Source organism: Sylvia atricapilla, chromosome 1, assembly GCF_009819655.1.
Source record: "Sylvia atricapilla isolate bSylAtr1 chromosome 1, bSylAtr1.pri, whole genome shotgun sequence".
Classification (NCBI taxonomy): Eukaryota; Metazoa; Chordata; class Aves; order Passeriformes; family Sylviidae; genus Sylvia; species Sylvia atricapilla.
In genome coordinates, this window is record NC_089140.1 from 19,625,793 (window position 1) to 19,647,849 (window position 22,057).

The 22,057-nt window shown below is 36.5% G+C and overlaps 1 protein-coding gene across 1 annotated transcript in view; it reads right to left on the bottom strand.

Annotated features, from left to right (window-relative positions):
- The window catches only part of MALRD1 (MAM and LDL receptor class A domain containing 1), a 229,147-nt gene extending 216,072 nt beyond the window's left edge, over nt 1–13,075 (bottom strand). Inside the window, 5 exon segments of the mRNA XM_066316924.1 lie at nt 3,527–3,620; nt 8,173–8,334; nt 8,415–8,509; nt 12,365–12,538; nt 13,054–13,075. Of these exon segments, the coding sequence (XP_066173021.1) occupies nt 3,527–3,620; nt 8,173–8,334; nt 8,415–8,509; nt 12,365–12,538; nt 13,054–13,075 (547 nt within the window).
- Nucleotides 13,076–22,057: the final 8,982 nt, after the last annotated feature.

The window sequence follows — 22,057 nt, forward strand, 5'->3', positions numbered from 1 at the left end:
CTTCTTCAAAAGGTTACTTCAAAAGCCCTGTGTATCCCTGATTGCTGTCTTGTATTTCAGCCTGCCATCTTTAAATATTCTAAGAACTCATTCTCTCAAGACAGAGGCTTCTTTCAAAGCAATGCAGTGCTATTTATGTTAGCCAGTCATCACAACCTTCATGAATTCAATTCTGCAGAGAGAGTTGCCAGGTAACATAAAAACTGACATGTAATAATAAGAAACACCTATTTACTTTTCTAGGTGATAGCTACAGAAAAATCACTATTAAATGAGGTTAAACTCAGCAGCATTTCCACAATACTTGTAACAGAATACTTCTTTTTAGAGACAGAAATGTTCCAAATGCATCACCACAAATTTTTGAGAGATTTTTTAGGGCACAGGTTGCCTGACTAATCTAGTTGCCTTCGGCAACGATCAGGATTTTAAGCAGGATTGCCCCATGACAATGGAAGTTTCACTCCTTAATGTTATTGCAGGTGAAAGGTGATCTCCTGGTTAAGATACATTATTAAATAGCAGTCAGGATATCTCAGAGAAAACATTCCTAACTGTACGGAGAAAACACCTTCAGGTTAGTTTACATAGATGTAACTGTCTCCATCTGAGAGACATTGTATTATTCACATTACTGACATCTCAGTGAAATGGCCTATCCAGGCAGTGCTGCAAACCTTTCATTTTTCCCTTGTGCCAGTGCTAAATAAATGTGCACTTTTTCAAATCATGTGCATTATGTGAGAAAGAGCTTGTCAAAAACGCTTTTCTGATGGAAAATGCAAAATTCCACAAGGGTCTGGTAAAGGATAGATTTTGTCAAATTCCAACGTTCAAAATAAATTTGTAAACTCTTTCAAAAGGAACCAAGACCTTTTTCAAATGCTTTTGAAGTAATGATACAAAATATTTTGAGTAATTTTGTGGGTTTTTTTAGTTTAGTTTTTTATTTTTGAGGTTTCATTTGTTTTGAAAAAATACCTGTTTTCCAGCTCTTAATGCTACAGCATGTCAGACAACAGTGAGATTAGCATTATGGATTTTCTGACTCCCATCCTTGTAGCAGTTCATCTCAAATACTTCTGTATTATTAAAGGCTACGTTTTTGCAGGATTAGAATTAACTGAGGAATTAAGTTTAAGATTTTGTCAGTTGAAGTATTCATTGGATTTTTGTCAAAATTTATACATTATAAGTAATACATATATAATTACTTCAGTTTTTCTGAAAAACACCCATAACTTTGCAGTGAGGCTTTGTCACTTCTTCGTTACAAGTGACTTAAGGAGGACAAAAGCCTCATTCTCTCTTACAGCATTCCACTTTCATGCCTTGGAGCTCTTCGCTTTCATCTCTAATAGAGATCAGAAGGACAATCTTAGTGGGGTTCTTCACATATATAATTCTTTGGGAGTTGAGAGAGAATTCTGCAGGGCAGCCACTTGGATAAGAGTATGAAGCCTTTGAACAAAAGGTATAATTAAAGGAGATTTTTGCATTACATGTGTTGCAGAAGATAACTTCAATATTTTCTATTTTACAGCCAAAGTATTTTTTTTCTGCAGCCTATATTCAAATGTATGATAAAGAGCTGTGTGGGTTTTGAGCGATAACAAACCATTTGGCAGCTGTTGGGAAAACTACAAACTGTAGAGTATCTTAAATTGCTATACTGAAGATAGGGGTTTAGTTGTATTTTATCAAAGCACGAAGTTTAGTCTTTAGCAGAACTGGACAACAGACTGAAGTGGGACAGTTTGGGAGTCAAGGGAGGGATAGAAGGGCAGGAAAGAACCTAAAGCATAATGAAATTACATTTATATTTGACCATCACAGTTTGCGCCAAAAAACTCCTGAAAACACAAAAAATTTAAGATATTTTATTCACAACCCTAAAAACATAGTCATACTAATGAATACAAATACCCAGCTCATCTCTTATGTGCATTTGTATTGGAATTAAAAATCATGACAGGTACATTAAAAATGCAAGTTTTAACTAGGGATTTCATGAAATTAAAGTGCTTTCATTAAAAGTCTACTTATCCAGACATTCATTCCATAAGGACTAGTGAAAAAGTTATTTCAAATTCAACCAACCATCAGTCTGACCTTTTGTTTTAATTATTGGAAAATGTTCAGTAGTAACATTCCTCTTTCAGGGAGAAAATTAAGATTCTTTGACCCTGTTTTTGGCTACTGTGAGACATTTAGATGTCACCTGATGAAGCTGACTTCTCCTAATGAGGAAACACAGGATAAGAACTGGCTCTTATTAGAATATACCTGAGGCACTTAACAGTGCAGCAGCTCAGTCTGTAAACCACAGCACAGAGTTCAACAGTTGCAGTGTAAGGTAAGTTTAACACCTGGATTTATAAGATATGTTGACAATATAGATCAGTTTACTTTTTTTTTTCCTTTTCTATCTCTTTGAGACACTGTTTCATCTCATAGCTGAGTTTTTTTGGTTTGATTTTTTTTTTCTTTAGAAGGATTTTGTTGAAAAACTCAATGTATTCTTACAAACAGATCTCCTGCAGGAACTAGTGAAACAAGAACATAGCTTTCTAGAATTGTAGAAATCTAAATATATATGCCTGCTGGCATCATTAAGTTAGGGTTTATATCTTGCTCTTAATGTGATCTGCTTGAAATTGCTCAGCACTCTGACATTTTAATACCCATGTGCATCTTTTTCAATAGTTTTTTTCCTACAGGGAAATGTAGACAGCATTATTTGAGAGCATTGTACACACAAAACCAACCATATAACCTAGCTTGGTCTCTGTCAAACACAGCTTTTCAGATCTCGAGTTAAGTTTAAAATCTAAACCGTCTGTGCCCATGCCAAAAAAAAAAGAAAGTAAAAGAAAGGAGGTGCTTTGATTCAGAATTGCACTCACCTGAGGATGTGACATAAGTCCCAGAGGTCAATACTTTTGTGTAATACAGAGCAGCAAGCAACTTAATTTATGCTAGGATGGGTGGCATTCCTTTTCCGTGAAAATACATTGGGTTGAAAAGGGAAATAGGAAAGGTTTTGCTAAATAATCCTGACATGCAGGAATGGTCTGACTGCAGAGATGACCAGCCTGACATAGCAGCTCTTGGATGTAGCAGAGCAGAACAGCATAACCCCACTGCACAGCTGAGGATCAGGACCTCCATGCATTTAGAAATACACGAGTGTCTTGGGAATCTTCCTAGTCAGCTCCAAAGCTTTGCCTGAGCTGGCTGAACACATCAATTCTTCAGCCAAAAACAGTAGATCTTTTTGACCCACTGAGCCCTACATTTATAATGTATCAGAATACTTAAAGTATTTATTGTCTTTGTAGCTATGTTTAGATGTGAAAAGACAGATGATTGCTTAGGGAAATGAAAATGAGCCAAATGAAAATACTTACAGAGTTAAAAAAAAAGCCTTTGGAAAGCTAAACATTTCCATTTTTTTTTTTCCTCTTCTAATCCAAAGAAAAGACAATGTAAAATGGTCTGGCTCCTGAAAAACAGGTATTCTTACCAGCTGCTATAGAACATCCTTCACTAAAGGTAATATCATCAATGGCAACAGTTTCACCTTGTCTCTGGGTCTCCACCATTCCCGAAAAGATAACCTAAAGACATTAAAAGCAAATCAACAAGAAACAGAGTTTACCAGTGTCACAATATGCCAGTCAAGTCCATGGAGTATCTATTTGAAATATGAGAACACTAATCACACATTTAACTAATCTGGAGGATTATCATCCTGGCTTTTTCACACATCTGCGCCTTTTTCACCCAAGCGCAAATAGATAGTCCTATCATCTAACTCAAGATTAAAGTAGGAATTAACAGGAAGGATCTGAAAATCACAATAAAATGCCTTAAAAATCTAAGCAAGGATCATGACAGTTAAAGAATAGAACACAAAGGATTTTGTGTTTTATCAAGCCATTATTCCACCAGAGACTGAAAATGTGAACATTTTCTGGTTGATTTCAGAATTTCTCAGAAACCTGGAGAAAAGTCAAGCAAAAACCACCATTATTCAGAAGTTTTTCATCACATTTTAGCCAAAACGAACCTTGAGGAGTACTTGGTTAACAGTTATTCTGCTCTACGGTTAAAACATTACAAGCTTGTAACCCCACAAAAGTCTTCTATGCACAAGAAGTTACAAATATTTTACTTTTCCATCTTAAGGGCAGATTTCAATCCACATTTGTAAATGCACAGAATATTAGAGGTTTTCTACAGTGGTGTATAAGGGACTGATCAATCATACTCCTTGAGAGAACACAACAAAAACATACCAATCAAAACAACCCAACAAATCAATCTTATGGATAACATTCCTTCAATTATCCCCTAGCCACATCTTGGGATGAAACAGTTTCAGGATTTTCCAGAGTCTTGGAGGCACAATCTACCTAGAGGTACATTCTAGCTCTTAATAAGGAATTCACAGTGTCAGCAATAATTTTTCAAATATTGCCTTGGGAGTTCAGCAACAATATTGTGCATAGTTTAACAGATTGATGCAGAAAACCTATAAATTACCAAGAACTGAGTTTTTTCCTGTACAAGATGACATGACTTATCCAATGATATGACCATTATTTTACAAATAATTTTTTTTTTGAGGGGGGTAATCTTTTCTCTTATGTTTGTTTTACTGACCCTGCAGTTGGCTTGCACAAGAAGAATGGCAGCCATATCACAGTCAAAAAGATGTCTATATGGATGAAATTAAGTATCTTGGGAATTTGCTAATTTGATTTATTTCAGAAAACAGTATTTTGAATTCCTGAATTCTACTGCAATGATAAATGCACTTAATGTGTAATTTCATAACATCACCACAAGAAGGGCAAATAGTGTATTCCTATTTTATGTTTCTATAATGGCAAAGTTTTAAATAAGTTCCTAAAACAATATAGTGCACTGTTTTATAATTAGAAACACCAGAAATATGATTTAATACCAAGGATTTGAAAATATTTTACATTTGCACTATGATGTTTCATAGTTTTTGAAACTACGATGTTTCATGATGTTTTTGAAATCAAAATTAAGTTATTAATAAATGAGAGAGAAAGTACAAGGCAAGACATTACTCCCTGTGAAACAATTGGGCAAGTAACTACTCCCCAAGAAACTATTTGGCAAGAAAACACTGGGCAAGAAACTCATCCCAAGAAATTACTCCCCAGGAAACTACTACCCAAGAATATATTGGGCAAGAAACCACTGAGCAAAAAACGACTCCCTAAGGAACAACTCACCAAGAAACTACTGGGCAAGAATCTACTGCCCACAAAACTTAGGGGCAGGAAACTGCCCCCCAGGAAACTGCCCCCCAGGAAACTGCCCCCCAGGAAACTGCCCCCCAGGAAACTGCCCCCCAGGAAACTGCCCCCCAGGAAACTGCCCGGCAAGATACAACTTCCTGTGAAACTACTGGGAAGAAATTACGGGCAAGAAACAGCTCCTCGAGTAAGTACTGGGCAAGAAACTATTCCTGAAGATAATAGTGGACAAAAGACTACTGGGCAGGAAACTACTGGGCAAGAAACTACTCTCTGAGGAACTACTGGGCAGGAATCTACTTGGGAAGACACTACTGGGCAGGAAACAGCATCCCAAGAAACTACTCAATACATTTAACATATATATATACACCTACAGTTTGCAGTTGGGGGTTCACAGTCAGATTTTATTATATACTGAGATAAAGTGGTTTCAACAGTGCTGAAGAGGAACTAGCTCACTTTGCTGGAGCAAAAGCAGAGGCTGCTTCAAGTTCATATTCTATCAGTGCACATGAAGTCTGTATGAACCTGTGTTTCCTTGAAACTCATGAACAGTCTCTCAACTTCCCCACTTCCAAAAGATTATAATACTATATTATGCCTCCAGGTTCTCTTTTGTCTAAAAAAGATTACCCAGGCTTTATCTGGTGCAGATGCCTAGCTGACATCCCCTGAGTTCAGTCCAATAATTACCAAAGTGACTCAGACACAAGTTTGCTCCAGAAATGAACCATTCAATTTTCCTTCTCACACAAAGTCTAGAGCTCTTTAAGCTCACAAGTCAGTAACAAAAAAATATGCCTACAGAGTGGGCACTATTTGCTCATAACTGCAGTTATAATCTATACGTTTGGAATATCTGTGAGCACCAGATCAAATGAACATTGCAGCTCACTAGTGGCATGGAGGGTGCATTGGGACTGTAGGTGGGATCAAACATTATGCAGCCACAGCAGCAGATTGTAGCACAGCAGCAAAGCACAAGATAAAACAAGAACCAAGTACAAAGACACAAATGAACCCCAAGACTAGATCCTTTTCCCGTTATGATGTCTGGGGGACAGGAATTTGTTCCAAGTAAATAAGAGGAAAAGTAGCTTAGAAACAACACAGTACTCCAAAACTCAGCCAAAACAGACACACTTAGCTTTCTTCTTGCTCAGTAGTTAAACCACTGGGAATTTTTTTATTTCAGAATTCCATAAAATTGAGATTTTTAGATGCCAAACTAAATTCTGTATGCCATAAATATAATCCAGACTCTCAGTAGGAAGAGGCTTGGGTGTTAAATAGCCAACATCAAAATGAGCAAAAAAAAAAGCTGTGGAGGTTCAGAGGTAGATTTTAACTTAAATCTCACTTCAAATGTGTTTTTAAAATCTACAGAAGTATTAAAGCACCCTATTTCAAAATTATTTGTGCATCCAAATAAAAATTATTTGTCTCTCATCATTTTTTCCCATAGAAACATTAATAATCAAAATTTTATTTTGAAAATGCCACAGGTATCCCTGTAGGCTAAGTATCTTGTCACATAAAAGAACAAGTGCAAAAGGCCAAGTGAATTGTATTCACTTGTATGACAGTGATGCCTTGCAAGTTGACACTGGAGCAAAACGTGCAAACAAGAAAATTTGCTCAGTTTCAGACTAGGTTTTGTGAGGTGCTGAGCTACGTTTCTGAAGTCAATTTTAATGATTACTGAAAGAAGTTTGACACCTGCCTCTTTAAAGCTGGACTCTGCCCATCAGTTCACTTGATAGAGGCCAAAGGAAAACCAGGTTTGCAAGCAATAATCTAATTAGGATATGACTTAGCAAGAGGAAGTAGATGTCATATTATATTAACCATTCCCAGATTCAGTCTGTTTTCCAAGTGATATGAATGATGAAAAAAATAAATCTTGAAGTAAACCCTTCTAATACAACTTCAGATTGCTATACATACACTCCTATCAGGTAGAGGTAAGTTATTGACCAATAACAAATAATACTTGTGTTGAGTTGGGTACAGGTATTTTGCAATATACATTCTCAGAAGAGTTGATCAGACCAGAATTGCTCCAACAATCATGATCCTGTTTGATGCTTTAACGTGAAATGGAAGTCAAGTAATTATGTTACTCTGATTTATTGAAATGTGGTTGTGCCTTCAGGTTTGTATGCTAAGCAATTCTCAATAACTGCTGTAGCAGGAAAGGCCTCTCATTTTCTACTCTGCTCCCTACTTTCTCTCCAGTATTATCCATAGCAGTGAGTGTACATCACCCACAATATTATAGCCCTAAGTTACATTTACTATGCTAATGTTTTTTGTAAATGCACATGTAAAAACTTTTAAATAGCCTATGACATTTGCATTGCTTTTCAGTATCTTTCTGCAAAATTAAAACATTTGCATGTGTTCCATAACAAAGGCTCAAAGCTGCAATTAATAGTTAAGTACAGTGTTTGTCACCTGAAGTACCCCTATAAAACAGTATCTCATAGTATAAAATGCAATGTCCTGTATAAATGAAACCTTGAGTTTATCAGTCAAGTTAGACTGAGGCTGAGAATACTGTATTGAAGTTAAGATCACAAGTTTATCACCTCTATGGCCTGGCAGATAATTTATGGCTCAATGAGACTTTTATTTAAGACATAATCACAGTTTAAGCAAAGTTTGGTGTCAGTTTTAACACCATTAGTAGATAAGAACAAGCTGTATTTGTTAACGCAAACTACGATCTTCAAAACGGCTTTTTTTCTTGTTTACCTCATGATAGTGCTTTCTTCTCATTTACAAAATATTTAGTGCTGACCTATTAAAAAGGCCTACGATTTATAAAGCATTTAGGAAGTGTCCTTTACAGTAACCTCAGTTTACTAACCTCATACTTTTCGGTGCTATTGATTGTAATGGTATTTACATTCCACTGGTTTCGTAGTTCTCCAGAAACTTGCCAGATGCTGGTAACAGTATCTTCAGAGTGTTTTTGAAACCCTACCATAAACGTTCCACTCATCTGACTGAGCCAATAATGAAATCTAATCTAGGAAAACAAGAAGGTCTGATTATTCCAGGGAAATGCTATGGCAAACAGTGTAATACAAAGAATACACACCAAAATACCTGGCAAAGATGCTCTTCATCAGTTGGAAGGAAAACATTTGTCCTTAAAGCTGCAGAAGAGGATTGCATCTCAGAGGACAATGAGAGAAAACAAGCTATTAAAAGGAATAAAAAGAGAAAACTTAGAAGCTTGGAAAAAAATGAACAGTAAAACAAGAAGAGCAGTATGCACAGGTATAAATTAATAACTGAAAAGTCAACTAGAATTCTTTCCCCAGAAAAGATTAATAGCACTTGTAGCCATTGTGTTCCAACCTTTTTTCATGTTTAATATTTTCATGGTATTGCTCCACGTTCCAGCTAAAATTTTAAATAGGATTCCGAAATGTTTCATGTGGTGATGTCTTGAATACTCAGAAGAGCAACATTTTGGGACAAAGTGAGACTAACTCAGAAAGCTGATCCAAAGACTTTAAACTCCAATGACTGAGTAGATAACATATTTCATGCCTAAACATCCAGCTGCTGTAAACAACAACACACATTTATAATGACAGTTCAGGTCTTTGAGGAGGTCGTGGAACATGGGAGAGTAGACATAGGTTGAAAACTGGTGATGTCTGGGTTCTGGCTCCTTGGAAAATTGCCTTAAGAGAAAGATGTGGTATCCCTATACACATTCCCAATATAAAAAGTTGTCTTCAGAATTTCAAAGCTACCGTTTAAGATAGCATTATTTTTCATTTACAAAACAACGAAATTCTTTGCTTTACTTGAAAGTGGAACAGCTCAAGAGGAGTCAGTGCACTATGGTTGTTGCCATGCCCTTTGACTGATTGCGTCCCTTCCTGACACTGTTGTTTCAGACCTTATAACAAATGGAAGGCAACCCCCTATTTTTGGATATCAAACACTGCAAGTCAAAATTTGGCTTTTCCTGGTCACAAAGATTCCAGAGATGTTAGGCGCTAAGAACACAAGATGATAAATAAATACTAAAAGACTCAATCTATTTCTCATTCTTTTTCTTCTTTACTCTTCTCTTCCACTTCCCAAATTCCAAACAATGTCTGGTAACTTGTCCTCTGACATTAACATGCTAATGAAAGAAGGAAGATGAAGAAGAAAAAAGCCAAGCAGGAGTCAAAGGGGAAAAAATCCTCAAAATGAAGATCAATATATTAACCAAATGTGAGAGGGTACATCAAAACATCTAAATACTTAATTTATTAAACTACCCACCTGGACCTCTCACCCTTTTGTGCAACTGGAAAGACCCTGATGAAGCACCAAAGCCCAGCTCAGGGCTGGAGCCAGCTGAGCAATCCCCCACAGAGGAGCATTTTGCAGCCTGCTACCAGAGCAATGAACATGCTGCCCCCAGGTTTTAGACCTTTCCTGACTTCTCAGGCAGCACTTTCAGAGCCTGCCAGCTGCAAGGGTATTGTTCCTACCCACAACATATGGCTTGATGTCTCTGCAGAGCCCTGTCTCTAACTCCAATCTGTTCCACTGGATGTTAACTTCCATGAAATTTTAAAATTTTTTGGTTTAGTTCTATAAAGATGAATGTGTCTAAAATGAAAAAAAAAAAATTTCACCTGACCCAAGAATTTTTAGTTTTATACTTAGAGAAGAAATAATAATTTTAAGAAATTCTTTGAACAGTCATTTCACATTAGACTTCTACATATAGAATAGTTTCATCTAGCAAAAACAGGTTGTGTTTTGTTTTGGGGTCCCTGTAAACTGGTTCTCACTGGTCTATTCAAGTGAAAAAAAAAAAATCCTTGAGACACAGACCTAAAGAAATTTTTTGGGTTCTAGTAAATGATTACATAAATCTTTAAAAGAGTTGAATTTACCAAGGGATCTTTACTTTTCTGCTACTGTGTGTTTTATCCTGATAGCAGGAAGCCTTCCTCTTCGCACTCTACCATAGAACATACTCTGCTCAGTTGTCACAATAGAGAATAATTTCTTTGTTTTAAGATGAACCAACATAAAACTGATTACATAGTCTGTTGAGCCACCAGAATGGGAAAACTCAATTCATTGCCATAAGAAGATAAATATTTCCTAGGCAATTAAAATCAGCATTTAGAGAATGAAAGTACAGTTTAGACATTCTCCAGGTAGAAAAATACAAGCAAATTAATACCAGGTATTTAAATCTCCTTAGCTATTCAGTTCATTGATCTGAACACACAGCCTCTCAAAAAGCTGAATAGCTACAAGTATTCGAGCTTTCTGCTGCCTGAATAAAATAACTTAGATTAACATGACCACTGCACAATTCCAAGCTGACAGATACAACAGTGACTGAAGGCCCAAAACACACAAATGTGAACAATATAGGTGACTGAACAGTTTGCTTCATGTCTAACAAACACTTCAATTGATGATTCTCAATCTTTTGCTGGCTCTGTCTAGATAAGCCAAATTTTCCCTTCTCCACCAGATTTTTAGGGTATCTTTCTGGCGCTTGCTACATCCTGATATGGTGTGTACTACAAATCACGCACAAATTCTAGAAACTTGAACTACAGCAAGACTGTTGCCTGGCTAACCTATTTTGATTCTAGCCAAGAGTTTGCTATATTTGTATTCCATGATACTTTTGGGTTTTTTTTTAATGTGTTTCTTAATAAGAAAAGCTTTATTATTTTAAACAATTACACAACTTTCATACTTGAAATAAAGCTTGTGTTCATGAAATAATTTTGGTAGCTGCTCACATTTTTGTGCCAACATTGGTTTAAATCAACATTTATTAAAGAGCAGCCTTATTTTAGAATCATAAAATACACAGTAGGTTGTGCCTCTGAGATACACACAAGTGAAAACTGAGTTGCTAAAAGCACACCCCATAAATAAAATTTCCTAATTGCAGAGTATCATGAAAACTGTCTGCTGTGAAATGAGAACTTGCAGGAAGACCTAGAGTGGGGTTGCTCTTTTCTTCAATAAAAAAAATAAATTTGGGTTTTATTTTCATCTGCTGATTTCTAAGCAAGTTTTCCATACAATTACCTCAAAACCAGCAATTTATACTCATCATTATGAGGAACTTCTGTTTGATGGCTTGTGCAACATGTGGGAGATGCTGCTTTAGAACAGTGGAGATTTCCACACTCCCAGATCAACACAGTTTGGGAATGCAGTGTAAAGTACCTTGGCTAATTGCAACAACACTTGCATCCCACACAGGATTCTCTTTTTGTACATGCTCCAACATTGCAAACCTGCTTTCTGGTGCTCTCCATGAGGGCTGCCAAAGCACTGCTTGTGCCTGGGACAGATGAGAGGGTGTGGGTGGAGATGAAGGGAAAGAGCATAACAGAAAATATGGAGAACTGAATGGTTATTGTATTACAATATGTATCACAGAAGGAAAAGCAGGATTAATTTGGCCATAGGAAAAGTATAAAGGGTATATTTTGTCTGAGGACAGAGAAAAGAAATTACTTAGTTGAGAGACACTCTTCGAGGTAAAGTAGAATCCTAAAAAGATTTAGAAAGAATCTGGCTCAAAAACAGATTATCAAAGCTCATCCTGTCTCCAAATACACATTCCTCTTCTATCAAAATACTTAGTGTAAAAATATCAGCCACAGATGATACACACACTCTTAGCATTTACCAGTCCAAGAAAACATGAAAATGCATCTCAACATTTCTAAACTTTGCAATCATCAAGACTGAATTTATCACCTAATATCACCAAAACAAGTAAAGACCTCTCTGGCAGATAAACACATCTTTTGAAAATGATTACTTGCTCCTCTGTGATAACAAGAATTTCTTACTGGAATACTGTCTTTCTCCTCCCCCTTTGAAATGTGGGTTATTGCAATTGCAATCACCTTAAAACAAAGACAAGTACTCAGGAAACATGTGGTAGAATATAATTGAACAATCAAGAAATTAGCATAATTTAGTAAATTAAATAGAAAACTACATCATTTGTAAGAGTCCATTGTTTCCTCAAAGAATGGGAGGAGTCTTACCACTCTCATTTCCATTATGGTCAGAGTATGGTGGTCCCAGGCCAGATTTACCATTTCTTCTTATCCAGCCGGGCTGCAAATTGAATTCAGGGAAAACTTTGCACAGATTGGTTTCAAAATCACAGTTGTTCCAAGAGGAAGCTGAATTGAAGAAAACAGACAAAAAATTAAAAGCTTAAAAACAGAAGCAAAAGGATTTTTTTTCACCATCACTTGCTGTTTGGCTAACACATAGAAACACTCTGAACAGGTCCTGAAAAAAAGTGAGAAACAACATAATGTTTAAATCATGAACAAAGAGAAATAGTGCAGTGAAGAGAGAAATCTGAGAATGAGCACTGGGGGGGGGAAAAAAAAAAAAAAAAAAAACCCAAACCCAAACAACCAACCAAGTCCTTTCTTCACCAAACCAGATCCAAAACTATTTTAGTACTATAAAATATGGTATTTTCATCACAAATACGTGTGTAGTTACCTTTTTGTAAGAAAATCTCCAAGCTAATATAGTTTATATGCAGAGCTTGTTCTTAAAATACTCTGCAGCTCCAAAGTGAAGATTTTGTCCAGTGTTCTTACATAAAAACACGACAACACCAGGATGGAATCAGAGAGCAAGCTTTTTCTATTTTGGTTCCACATAATTCAAACAAGAGACAAAATGGAACGTCAGAATGGCATAGTGTCCGCACCTGCCCTTCTTTCTTGTTTCATCCAAAAAATATGGGGGTGAGGGAGGAGGGCTTTCCCCCTTCCAGATCCCCCTGCAGAGCAGCACAGGGGGAAGGGGAGGCAGAACACCTTTCTGGCACAGAACCCAGTTGGGCATACAAGTTCATTCAGGCAATTTGGGATAGGTATGGAACCAGACTAATTACTGCTTAGTGGGATGGAGGGACAGATGTTGGGTTTTGCACAGCCCTCTATGCATCATAGCCAAGCTGAATGAAAGTGCTCGTATGTGCTTGCCAGGCTGGACAGCCCCATTCCTTGAAACACTTATTGTAGTGGTGGAAGAATTTAATTAAAAAAAGAAATCTAAGTAGATGCAGATGTAAGCAACAAATTAACTGCAACTTCAGTTCAAGCAGAGAGGTCAGTATATGGTACTGTCTCCAGATTTCAGATTTTGTGTCCTGTGTGGAAACCTTCAGTTGCCCTGCCCTTTGCCTTACACAGCAGAGGAAGGTGGCCAAGACCCTGCCTTCTAACTGGGATTCTGGTTAGACACAAGGGCTGCAATGCCTTCACGCTCCCTCTCAAACTGGTGCCCACTCCAGGCCCCTGCTAATGCTCTTGGGTCTGGTTTGTGTTATCATAGTTCACCAGTCATTTTAAATAAAGTTGCAACTGCAGTATTGATAGTCACACTACAATGTTCAATTTCATATTTATATCAATTTACTGCAACATTTAATTACAAGGTGAGTGAGGGGAAAACAGAAATAATTCACACAAGCATTCCAGGTCCAAGTTAATGTGCAGATTGGCTGAGTCAGCAACCAACTTCTTATTGCTGCTTTTATTCCCTAGACCTTTAAGTGGCTAAAAGGCATGCCAGAGGTTCATCAAAAGCACTAACACTGCTGAAGGATATCTGCTTCACATTGCATGAGATGCACAAAGTAACAGTCAATATTTCTTCAAAAATTTTCTCATACCTGAAAATAAAATTGCAAATTAATATGCATCAAATAGCAAGAATTGTTCCATTTTAAATTAAAAATAATAATAATTCATCATTATTTTCCAAAGCAATATTCATTTTCATAGAAAAGATAACTTCAAAGCAAACCAGTGTAAATTTCCTGGAAGACAGATTTACAAAGGTAAAGTCACTGCTTAGAGAGGAAAAGTTCAGAAGGATTTTTCAGTGGGACTTTTTAGATAATTTTTGCTGAATTTCCTGTGGAAAAAAAAATATAAACGTCTAAGAAAAAATTCCAAGTCTCACAGGAACAGACTTCAGTTAAAGGTTCTATTTTGCATATGTATATAATCTCCATTTGAAATATTTGGGTAGCAAAATATATTTAAGAGTATTTTTTCATCATTAATTTTCTGGCAAATATTTTTCCATATGAAGACCAAATGAGCAATAAAATCTGGAATTACAATTTTTATATATTTTCACTTCAGAAGCTTCCTTAAATCTGAGCAAATCCCAGGGAAAAGAGCAGGAACCTGTCACCAACATGAGACCAGGAATTCAAACCTAAGCAGAAAAATAATTTTTCAATAATCCCAAATCCCAAGAAAGAGTGGCAGCAGGACAAATCTTTGCTTTGACAGTCTGATCTGCATCTTCATGTCTGACAGATGACTGATCTCTTGAAGTAATCCAGAGCATTATCCAAGCAGTCCCAGCCTGCAGCTTATCCCTCAAAGCCGACTTCTACACCTCTGGCTCATTCACGTGAAGTACAATATAACATCATATTTAGGACTTTTACAGAGACCATAGGCTCTTTATTTCTCTATACTAGTCTTTGGAGAAACCTTTAATTCTCTACTTTCACATAAGCATTTGCCTACAGTTGCATTCCCTCAACAGACAAATGTAAAAAGCCACCATAAAAGATAATGGAAGAATGCACCTCTTGTTCCATATTCTGCAAATACAATAGAACACACTGTCTGGAGTAAGTGCCCTTTCCAGGGAAACCAAGACCAAGAACAATGAGGATTTCAAGGCTAAGCAGTGGAACTTAGCATAACCACCTCATGTGCAAGTGATAAAGATACATGCTAACCTGAGATGTGTTAGAGATGTCAGAGAATTCAACAGGCATTTCAGCCAGTGCCATTTAATACATTTTTGTACAGCACAGGAAACTTACAAAAATGTACTGATATCCAATATAGTCTTAATAACTGTCTTGCAGAGAAATAAAAATCAAGTAACCTAGAACTGATTCTAGGCTCCTGCTCCAAACAGATCTCTGCAGCCTATTTGGATACAAGACTCCCTATAAAACAGGGAGTCTTAGCAGAGGAAAAAAATATTTATGTAGCTGGACACACTATTGTAATTTGAAGAACCTGGATTTAAGTTACTGCTCTTTCTCACAGATTTCAGCTGAATTCAGTGATTGCTAACATGCTCTAATTAGCAGTTTTCAGTGTGGACAGATAGACACAGGATCATCTAAAGACTGTTTAATAGTTAAACTGAAATTTTAAAATCCCAACAAAGATGGTACCTTCCTTTGTTGCATAGTGAGTAGGAGAACTTAGATAAGCTTTTGCATTAGAATTAAAATTTTTCATAAATCCAAGCACTTCGTTGGACTTAGAACAAAAATCCTCAAGGAGCAGGACTACCTTATGCATCTGTCCTGGTTTTAGCTAGAGTGGAGTTAACGTCTTCTCAGTAGCTGTTACAGTGCTGTGCTTTGAATTCAGGATGACTGTGGTGTTGATAAGACACGGATGTTTTGGGTTTTTTTGCCAAGTCATACATATCTTATGGCAAGGACTTATTTTTTCCCTTTGTCTCATGCTCTGCCAGTGAGGAGTTGGCAGGGTTGGATCAGTGGATCAGAGCCTGGTGCTAGTAACACCAGGGCTCTTGGTGTGGTCTGCACAGGGCCCATGCACTTCAGCATTGGACTCAGTGATCCCTGTGGGTCCCTTCCAACCCAGAATATTCTGTAATTCTGTAAAGAATAAAAGAAACCCACCAAGACTGAGGGGTGAGTGGCAGGGGGAGGGAAGCATAGCTGGGAAAGGTCATGCCCACTATATAAACTGAGAGGAGTCAGCTGGAAACACAGCTGATCTGGGATCAGAAGGGGAGGTCTGGCATTGGTCACCGAGTGGCAAGCAATTGCATCATATATTACTTGTATTTTTTTTCCTTTTTGTTATCATTATTATTTACCATTATTACCCTACTATTGTTTTCTTTTACTTTTTTTTTTTGTTTTCAATTAATAAACTCTTCTTATCTCAACATACAAGTTTTACTATGAATCTCTTCCCCATTCTACCACAAGCAAGCAGCTGAGTGGTGTTTCATCTCCAGCTGGGTTTAAAAACATGACATGAAATTATTTGCAGCACTATTTTGTGGTACAGTATTCTGGAAATACTAGAATTCTGATGCAAATTTACTCAGACAATAGCAGTTAAAATTCACTCTCACCACTTAGATCAATTCCTTACAGGAAACAGCACCAATTGTATTTGTAACCATTGCATGTGATAAAGATTAAGCTGGGATAATCAGTTCATGAATTCAAGAAAATGTCTAATCTTGTCTAGGCAAAAAAAAAAAAAAGTTGTGGCTTATACCTTGGCCTGGGTATTTTGTATTAAATCTGCATTCTATCAAACAAGTTACCAAAAAAAAAAAAAAAAAAGGAAAAACAGTATTACTTGCTGAATCTTCATTTAATTTGGAAGAGGAAACACTTGCTTTGCAGTTTAATATCCATAAGAAGATTCATGAGAGTCTTGCACTTCACAAATGTTGGAAGAGAAAAAAAACCCATGAAAAATCAAACTGAAGCTGGAATAAACTTTTCTTCTAAAATGAAGAGAGTAAAAAAAAAAAAAAAATTCCCAAACATTTCTTAACATAAAACATCCCCCCTAGTTCTCTCTGCTGTCACATTTGGTTACCAAACTGTATCACCCTTCTGCTAAGGCCCCCCAGAGTTACCGTGTTTCTCATCACCGCTGTCCGCAGACCAGTTGGAGGAGATGCACACTTCTCCAGGTGGAGCAGAAGAGCCATCACCACGCTGGCATCCACCTGCTGTGGATGGCTGAGTACGCCCTGGAGCAAAGCAATACAGCACACAGACATATATGAGTCCGTTCATGGGCTGTGTTACTGTCCAAGCCTTCACCTGGAAAATAATTACTGGAACTGCCTAGTACTGGTCATGAAGTGCCTTCGCCCAAGCTGTGTTTACACACATCTCTCTGAGAGATGTTTTTAGAACTTTACTTTCTTAATCTGCAGCTTACAGGAAGTTTGGCTTCCGCAAAGCAATGACTTTCAACCTGGTGTGTCTCGGGATAATATTTAACTGAATATAACGTTTTATGATTAAAAAGTATTGGCACATGCTATACAATTCATACTGTGTATCATTAACTTACTGACTGGATTTATTGCTCAGTGGTTTGAAAATATATTAGATAGGAAAATAACAGGAAAACAGAGTAGAATTACTAAATTACCAACATTCACGAAGATCTCTATTTGCTCCAAAATTTATTTTGCATCAAAGGGCTTGCAAACCAGCGCACTGAGTTCTGCCTCCTGCACATCCTGGTCCTTTGTAAGGGGATGTTTCAGTAACTCTTTCACCATGTTTCAACGTTTCCCCAAATCACAGTGGTTCTGACCACACATTTACACCAATGACTCAAGGATCTTCAAATGGAGGAAGGGAACTTGGGAGGGAAAAAGCCAATCTTGTGAGAAAATACTGAATTAACTTTTTTCATTCAGCCTACCATCACATAAAATCAGGGCAATTGTTTTATTGAAGTAGCTTAAATACTACTGCCCCAAACCCACGGGATGGAGTGCTAGTAGGAAAAAGAGAAGACTATAACAAAATTTGCAAGGAAAATAATGGTGAGAACTAGACAAAATAAATCTGGCCATCATGTAAGTATGGCACTCCTCTAATAGGAATAGTGGGATGAAAAATATTTCCCAAGTGGCAGCTTGGAACAGGTAACTGATGCCAGCAGGTCTGGAGATTCTGTCACCTACAAATTCACAAAATCAAGTCAGGGGAATGCACATTCCACCATGGATAACTCTGATTTGTCTGTTAGCCCTGGTGAGCAGAAATAAGACAAGATATATCACTGTAACTAAAGTATCCTAACTGGAATGCACAAGTGCCATAGTATCTGTAAAGAGAAATGTATAAACTCTGCGTCTAATGGAACAAATCATCTCTATTTTTTGCAGATCTGTATCTTCCTAATGTAAGAAATCTCTTGTCAGGGAACACAGACTACTACTCCAACATCAACTGAAGGCAAGAAGTGCAAGGTCTGATTCAACTTCCTATTATCTTCAACACCAGAGGCAAGCACATGGTTATTGTGACAAAGGTTCCCATTCTGCCTAGAAAGCATTTTCCAGCTCATTTGGTTCAGCTCCACCCTTTTCACCATTATTTCTGTGGACATTGCATTAGTTGTTTTATTTTAATGCTTTGTCCCCAGGCCATAGAGCTGTTTGTAAAACTTCCTGATGAAAAGTGGAGCTACAACTAAATTAAATAAGAGTTCATTGCTATATATATGTATATAAACATATACATTCCTCAAGAATGCACATGATTGTATTATTTTCTTGCAGTCTGTGAGTATAGATTGGAATAGAATCTTACATTAAAAACAGAAACAAAAACAGAATGCCTTGTGCCATATATTTTCACATTACTGCATTCGTAAAAGCTTAAATATTTCTGCTATTCAGCAGCTTTCAATTAATTTTCTCTAACACATAATATATTGTCTTATTTCTTTTTTCCTCTATATCTTCTTAAACTCCCCTCACACTGCTAAACATCACAATACCAGGATTTCCCAGCTTTCTTTCATTTTATAAAACCTCCCACTGCATTGTTCCCAACTGTTGCACCTCTATGACTGTAGTATAAATCTCTATACAAGTATTTTGAGTCAAAGGGTAATTTTTACAGGAACTGGTTTCTATTTCCAGATTAATATACTCTAAAGCATTCATAACAAGCAAATTTGCACTGTCCAAACAATTGAAAACCACAACAAAATCTGTTGTGAGTGGAAATAAATAAAAAAATTATCAAATATTCAGAAGCATTTAGGGTGCAATGCATGAATCTTTAGTAAATAAGGGGGAAAGTATTCCAGTGAAGGTCTAATAGAAAGTGCAAAACTAAAGAAAAGGTGTCTTTTTTTTTTTTGGTCTGGTGTTTGACTATGTACATGTTTCAGTCCTCTTGTCAGCTAAGAATAAGAAAAACAAAGCTTTTAAATATCTCTGAGAATCATATAAAAAGTGAGTTCATAAGAAGAGGACTCAGAAGCAAAGGACTTTCAGGGAATGTCAAAAGGACAAATACTTTAAGTACTGAACTGGAAGCACACTGAAAACCACAAAGAAAACAGAGAGGGAGAATGAAAAGTATAAACTGGCAAAAAATGTTCAGGATGTCAAGAGAAGCAGAAGATGGGCACTAATCAAAAGGTACTTTTTAAAGCACTAGAGAAATACTCCAGAGAAAATGAAGACTGAAAGGAAAGCAAAGCCAGACACAATGTCTACTTTCAAAGTTATTCCAGCAAACAAGCAGATTTTAAAGGAAAAGAAAGTTAAAATAGAAAATTGCTTGAATTTACACCAAAGCTGAATTTTCCTGGCTTATCCTAATAAATTTAATTTAAGGTAAGACAAAACACATTTCATGTAAGTGAAAAAAGATTGCCCACTCAGCCTTCAACTTCAGTAAATCTGTTGAAAATATTTCAAATATTTAATTTAGGAGTTTTAAAAGTTAAGTCTTAAAAATAAGTCCAAACAGGCCTTGAAAAAGGAAACAGGGCCAGAAAATTTTTGCGTTTTTAAGCACATTATTCATGTGAACAAATGAGATGGGTTGCAATTAGTAATTCTTCTTTTGGTGTTTGTAGAGCCAGTTATTATCACCAATGAAACAGAGGAAAGAACAAAAAAGTGGGATATGAGCCATCTGAAAACATGTTCTAATTTTGCTGCAAATACTAACTTTCTTTCAGAAAAAAGTCTTCTAGAGGAGAATAAAGTCACCCTTTCAGAGTAATCAAAATTTCATTAGGTTTAATATAACTTTTTAATGGCAAATTTACAATCTGCCTTTTTTTTTTTTTAAATGTGATTAGACAGGGAGCAGAACTGTGCATGTGTATGAATCTTTACCATGCATTTTTTTCTTCTAATATGGTGTTTAAGTAAACACTGTTAATTTTGACAAAATCTTCCAAAATATTTTCATACAAGAGCAATTTAAGCCAACTTTTAATAAAACTACCAAAACTGTACTTTTAAAATAATTTCCAAAAATTCAGACAAGACTTTATTTTGAAAGCCCCCTCCCAAAATAAATTATTCATATTATCCTATTACCATTCTAATTTTAAACTGTCAAATTATAACTGAAAGACTTCTGTACAGTAGCAGAAAGTCAAGCAATCACAATTACCCCCAAATGGATCCATTTTTAACAAGAATTGACAGAATTTATTTTGATGTGAATAATTGCACAGCATATGTTTTCAGTTAAGTGGCCCTAATTCAATATTTATCTTGAAAGAGGACTAAGATATTAATATATTTGAATAAAAGGGTTCTGGGTAAGTGTTCTTACCACTCATCTCCATTTGCTAAAAGAAATTAGTGAAATCAATTGAGAGATTAAGATCAGACTCAATGCATCTTGGAACAAGAGCCTTCCCTTCATCTTTAAGGAACATAAATAGATCAAGCATTCTTTCAAAGTCTGGAGAAAAAAAAAAAAGTGCAGTATAAAAATTAAACCTGAACTAAATGAAGCAGTTCTTCTATCCATCTCAGCTCATCTGTCCTAACCTTGATTGCCAGAGACCGGACAGCAACCAAAGGCATTACAGGTAGCTGAGGCACAAGCACCTTCGTAGGGCAAAGTGCCCAAAGGGGTCTATCTCTAAATGAAACAAGTCCTTTAGCGGTGTTTTTTAACAGTAAAATAAGCTTACCCTTTGGTATCACTTTTAAGTATGCAAGTGAGGGCAAAAAAATCCTTTCAGTGGTCTGTCTGCTTCTGTCATACATAACATTAGTTAGAAAAGCCATCAAGATCAGAGATAAATCTGGAAGAAAGCAATATTCCTGGGCTCATCTCCCACAGCTGCAGCTAAATCAGCACAGCTCAGGTTTGTGTCTCCAGCAATATTAATCTTTAGTCCTGAAACACATCCACATGCCCAAGAGCTGAAAATTAGGCTGCTAAGATATAGACAGAGTCTCAACAAAGTATACAGCTTAGTAACCAAGCTTAAAAAACCCCCAAACTTTTCCATTGAGTTTTCCCATACTATTGATTTTGTCCTTAGGACATCTCTGCAATGATACTGCTCCTGAGGATTTCAAAGCAGTCCTGCTCGCTCTACGCATTTCTAGAAGTTACTCCTAAAAAAGAGGCACGAGGTATGTTATTACAAATCTTTCTTGGTCAAAACTCCCCTTGATCTTAATTTCCTCATCCATAAACAAGAAAGTTGTCTGAAAACTTCTGAATTTCTCTGATACTCCCTGACAAATAAGATTTAGTAGGAACTAATAATGCTGAGTATTCTTTCTCCACCAGTTTTAAGTTAGCCTTCAATATAAGGGAAATAGCTTGGTATACAAAGAAATAATATTCCACTAAGGTAAGAGACAGATACTTTTCAGCTCAGATATAAAATGAAAGGATGGTGTTATGAACAGAGAACGGGTCCTGTGAAACATACTTTCAGTGCAATTAATATTAAGTCCAACTTTACCAATGAAGACACAGGGTTTGGGAAAAGTCCTTGAAATTGAATCACTCAGGAGCTTAATGGTAGAAGCTTAGCACTTAAAATGAAATTGTGTAAAACTTCAGAGTACATGCTTCACTTGGAAAAAAGATGAACACAGAATAACTGTGTGCTGTCTCAATAAAAGGCTTCTATCCT